At 51.9% G+C, this 5,425-nt stretch overlaps 1 protein-coding gene across 1 annotated transcript; it reads right to left on the bottom strand.

Annotated features, from left to right (window-relative positions):
* Positions 1-2,504: 2,504 nt before the first annotated feature.
* Positions 2,505-4,208, bottom strand: Gp5 (glycoprotein V platelet). Its single transcript, XM_059276995.1, has one exon. The coding sequence runs from the start codon at positions 4,206-4,208 to the stop codon at positions 2,505-2,507; it is 1,704 nt and encodes a 567-aa protein (XP_059132978.1).
* Between the last annotated feature and the right edge of the window lie 1,217 nt (positions 4,209-5,425).

The following is a 5,425-nucleotide window of genomic DNA, read 5'->3' as shown; positions in this document are numbered from 1 at the left end:
GAAAGAAAGAAAGAAAGAAAGAAAGAAAGAAAGAAAGAAAATGGAAAATAGAAAGGAAGGTGGGAAGGAAGGACAGACGGACAAAAGAAGAGGTAGCCAAGTGAGTCGGTGCACATGCCTTTAATCCCAGTGCTTGAGAGGCAGGTGGACCTCTAGAAGTTCGAGGCTAGCCTGATCTACACAGTGAGTTCCAGGACAGCCAGGGCTGTGCAGAGAGACCCTGTCTTAAAAACAAAACCCAAACCCAAAACAAACAAAAAGGAATATACTGTGGTAAGCCGTAGTATATTCACTCAATAGAATATTATATAAATGTCAACTGTCCTAGAGCTAAATAATCATACTGATAAATCTCAAAAGTATCCAAATTCAGGAAAAGCTGAAGACCATTGTATGTAGGTTAGCATTAAGGCAAAAACTGAAAATGCGCCAAGTGTGAAAACATATATAAGGATGTAAAACACATTTATTGAGTAGCTTTATTGCTTGACAAAGAGAAAAAGGGATAAAGTCGAGGAAGAGATTACACAGGGGTTTTCAATATTATCTCTTTAAAGATTGAATCAAATAGAGCCAAGTCTGATTATTTCATGAAGCTGGCTGAAGTGTTCGAAGCTGTCCTCCACACCTTGGTTCTGAAATAACCAAGACAAAAACTGCCCAAGGGGTTCATAGCACAAGAGGCTAATTAAACAGATACCCTAAAATCCGCACCCAGGACCAGCACATAGCATACAGGAGGTACACAGTCAGAAATAGGGAGGGCGTCACCAAGGAGACGTCACCAAGGAGGCGATATTTGAGGGTGCTGTTGAAGTAAATGCAGATAGACGTCAGGATCCAGCTCTTTCTCCTCCACATGCCCCAATGGTGTTGGGAAGATCCGTGGCTGTGGCCTGTAAGCACAGAACCCGAGCACACAGGACTGAGGAGGCCACCGGGGGTCAGATATAGCTGGTTTGGATATAACCTCCAGTCTGAGAAAGTTTTCTCTTTTATATACAGAGGGTGAGAATATCCTCTTTAGAAATCATGGTATCAGCTCAGTGTGACGGCCCAAGCCTCTAATCCCAGAGTCTGGGAGGGTAAGACAGAAGGATCTCAAGTTCAAAAGCAACCTGGCCTGCATAGTGAGACAGTGTCTCAAAAACATGAGGGTGTGGGTGGGTGGGAGGGATGAGAATGTAACCGCATACTTTTTAATGGTAGCTATCCTTCCCTGGGCAGTTTTTGTATGCAGGGCACTGGGTAAAGTCTTTGTTTTATTACCTTTAACTCTCACAGCGACCCTCTGAGGCAGGTACTGTTGTGTCCCCTTTCAGGGATGAGGAAACCCAGGCTTACAGAATGTGTGTACAAAGTCCTCAAGGGTTAGTACGTGGGGACATGAGACCTAAGTTGTCAGCTCCCAGTGCATGTGTTTAACCACTGCCTCTCACAAGCACAGACAGCCAATTAAGGCAACAAGGGTTTAATTGCTTTCAATTGGAAGGATAAATGAGAATGTGATACAAGCGCTGTCCATGGAAACCAAGCTATCATTACGTCCATGAACACCTATCACATGGTCACAGCTCCATAAATGCTTGTGAAATAAGATGGCATTTACCTCTAGGAAATGGGAACCAATGACACATCTCCCTGGTGCAAAGCAATGGAAACTCCCAGGAAGCTAATGGGACACGCGGAGCAGCAGCCCGCCCCCCCCCCCCCCCCATGGCTTCTCCAGATGAGTTCAGAATCCCTCAGCCAGGCTCTGGTTCCTGTGGAACCTCTATTTCAGAGCAAGCCTCCTCTGTGATGGGCTGGGCCAGGACACACGGGAGTTCCCATCCCCATACCAGTGACAAAATCCATTCTAGTCAGGTCAGGAGTGGGTACCAGGAAGTGACCGTCGTCGCTGGGGGTGGGGTTGTCACAGAGGAGGCTTGCCCTCAAATGCGTCTCCGGATCAGAGTCCAGCGCCCTCCCAAACAGCCCACAGAACAGACTCAAAATGAGAACCAAAAAGAACGGACACGAATCTCCTTTCAAGTAGAAAGGGACAAGAAGACCCCAGCTTTCTCCTGGGAAAAGCCGCCGTCATCTCTGGGGCCCAGGATTCGTTTTATGCAGGTATTCCTTCAGCAAATGTCACCCGACCCTTGCTGGGTGCAGGAGAGGTCTTGCCCACCTAGGAGGAGTGTCCTCAAACTCAGAAACTAAGAAAGAGCTCCTCTCTCCACGCTGCACGGTGGGACCGGAGGAGCCAAGTACAAGCCAAGTTTCCTCCTCCTTCTCCCCGAAGCTAAGGCCAGAGAAGGAAACTGAGGCCAGGCTAGCAAGCGGTAGGGATTTACAAAAGGTACTTCTGAGGAGAGGGGGAGAAGGAACACCGAGAGAAGGAACTGAGGAAGAGAGAGCAGGGGAGAGGAGAGAAGGCGTGGGAAAAGGAGGAAGGAAGCAGCATCCCGACTGGATTTTCCTTGGGGCCCCCGTCCACAATGCTCTAGTCACGTTTTTAATTAGTCACACGATTTTTCCATTGCCTTAAACAAGAGCTTCTCTCTGATTAATGTTCGAAACAGCTGGCCGATTTTAATCATGGCAAACACGATGATCCCGGCTATGACGGCCTGAGCTACTAAAAGCAGAATATAAAGACCCCAGTAGAGGCGAAGATCGGGACCTTCACCCCTGGCCACCAGCTGGACCCACGCGCGGGACTGTGAGCTGTTAGGTAGCTGGGATGGGACCGGGACTTCCAGAGCGTTGTCGGCTGCAGGGTTGAGAGGCAGGCCTCGAGGGTGCGGGCACCACGGGTCACCCTGCAGCAGGTCCCAGAACGACAGGCCCGCGCGTGGCTCCGGGCCACGGCACAGCGGGGGCTCGTCGTGGCTCAGGAGGTCCTGATGATGCCGCAGCCACTGGAGGAAGGGCCACAGGCCACAGTCGCAGAGCCAGGGGTTGTGGCCCAGCAGGACGTAGGTCAGCTGGGGCAGGGTCGCGAACACGTCTCCAGGGAGCGTCTCCAGCTGGTTGTGCTCCAGCTGCACGGTCTCGAGGCTGCTGAGGTTGAGGAAGAGCGCGCGGGGCAGGGCCCGCAGCCGGTTGTGGCGCAGCGACACCTGGCGCAGGCGGCCGAGGCCGCGCAGCGCATCCTCCGGGAGCTCGGCCAGGGCGTTGGCGTGCAGCGCGAGCACGCGCAGCTCCCGCAGGCCCTGGAACGCGCCGCGCGGGAGCGCGCTCAGGCGCGGGTTCCCGGTCACTCCCAGCGTCTGCAGGCCGCTCAGGTTGCGGAAGCAGGCGGCGGGCAGCGTGCGCAGCCGGGTGCCGTTCAGCCACAGCTCCCGCAGGCCGGCCATCTCCCCGAACAGCACCTCCGGGAGCTCCTCCAGAGGGTTCTCGAACAGGGTCAGCCGAGTCACGCTGCTCGCACGAAGGAAGAGCTCGGGCGGCAGAGACTCCAGGCGGTTTCTGGACAGAGTCAAGGAGCTCAGGTTTCCGAGGCCGTCGAAGGCACCGGGTGCGACCGAGCGGAGGTGATTCCGGTCCAGCCGCAGCTCCATCAGGGCGCCGAGGTTGCCCAGCAGCCCCGAACCCACAGATGCGAGCTGGTTTGAGTAGAGTAGCAGTTGCTCAAGCTTAACCTGCGCCGCAAGCAATCCCATGGGCAGGTGGGTCAGGTTGTTTCCCGATAAATCCAACACCTTCAGCTTCCCCAGGCTCGTGAAAAGGTTGGCAGGAAGAAAAGCGAGCTGATTTTGGTTCAAACGGAGCTCCTGCAGGTTGATCAGTTTCTGAAACAGGTTTTGGTCAAGGTCCCTTAGTGCATTGTGGTCCAAGAACAACTGTTCCAAGAGCACCATCTTATCCAGGAGCGGGCTTGGGAGATGAGAGATTTTGTTGCGCGTCAACCTGAGGGTTTTTAGTTTTATCAGGTCATTGAAGGTGCCGGGGTCGATGGCGGAAATGTGGCTATCTGAAAGCATCAGGCGCTGCAGGACTGTCATACCACTGAAGCTGTGGTTCCGCAACACGCCCTGGTCCATTCGGAAGAACAGCATGTGCGTGAGGTTCGTGGGCAGACCCAGCTCGGCGATGCGAGCCACGCTGCCGCCCGAGCACTGCGCCGCATCGCGGACCACACACTTGCAGGTTTTAGGGCAGGGGAAGGGCTGGGCGAGCACGAGTGCGAGCACAGCGCACACCAGGGCGCTCCTCAGCATGTCTGAAAGAAAGGCAAATGACACCAGGCTCAGAGCAGGTAGGTCTTGGAGTCCAGCACCCGCTGCAAGCACGGCTCTTTGGCCAGCATTTTCACTGCCTTGGAATGTTGCCCAGATGCAACCAAGTCCCCCTCCATTCTTACTAGGGCCGATTAAAACATAAATTACTTTTCTAGTCAGTTTCTATGGGTGCTGGAAATTCTAGCTCAGGCTTGCTGGGTACACATTCTTCATCTACTGAGCCATCTCCCCAGTTCTCAGTTATGAGCACTGAAATCTGGGCACCTTCAAGCTACAGAAAGAATACCTTAGAATCTTCATGAATTAAAATTCTCACGGTCATGTTCAGTCATCACCAAGTAGTGTCCACGGGGGGACACTGGCTGTGCTGCTGACTACTGACTTACTCAGGGCTGGCTCTACCCAACAGCCAGGAAGGGAACAGCAAGGCCCACAGGACCCATTTTCTTAGAATCAACACAATACACTAAAGGACCAACACCCAACAACACAATACACCCTCCTTTAACTGCCAAGCTCGGTGGAGCCGGGCACTTGGTACTGTTAACAGTAGGCATGAGGAGGGCAGTAGGGCTGAGCGCTTCAACCCACGTCAAGTTAAGTAATTTAAGGGTCACATAGAATTTGAAGGTAGTCTTTCTGACTCACACATTTAAATAATCTGTCTGCTTCTAAGCCAAGCTGCTTAATAAAAACTACTCTGGACATTGAATTAACTGGAAAACACAGCAACACTAGTTTACTCAGTTTCCCAAGTAAAAATTTGTACTGTTTCTCGTACCTTATCCTCCCCCCCCCCCCCCCCCCCGGACTGGACCCTCTAATTACAGACACTAATTTAAGAATATTTGGCCTTACCTGAAGCGGTTCTGCACCCTGGACTGACTGAAATGCTTATAGCTGTGCTGGTGACTTGGCACTTCACAGAGGAAGAGGGAGTACCCTTGCATCCTGAGGATAAAGACCTTACCAGAAAAAAGGCAAGGAAAAGACTATCTCAAGAGGGCATATTCTGGGCGTTCATGACAAGAACTTTCAGACTGTGAAAGGCCATGTTAAAGAGTCCTATTGTCGAAGCTAAATGGTAGAAGACCCAAGTTTTTCCATAAATGGCAAGCTAAAACTATTAACAAAGTTTAGGGATGTATGGATCATTGCAGCAGTCACACCAATAAATGGGTCATTAGACATACATA

The sequence above is a fragment of the Peromyscus eremicus genome, chromosome 12 (genome assembly GCF_949786415.1).
Source record: "Peromyscus eremicus chromosome 12, PerEre_H2_v1, whole genome shotgun sequence".
In the NCBI taxonomy this organism is placed as follows: Eukaryota; Metazoa; Chordata; class Mammalia; order Rodentia; family Cricetidae; genus Peromyscus; species Peromyscus eremicus.
Note: the sequence above shows the minus strand (reverse complement) of the source record. Positions and strands in the feature narration are given on the sequence as shown.

What these genes read in the sequence shown, in the direction of transcription:
- Gp5 (XM_059276995.1), bottom strand. Translation starts at nt 4,208, where the DNA reads ATGCTGAGGAGCGCCCTGGTGTGCGCTGTGCTCGCACTCGTGCTCGCC.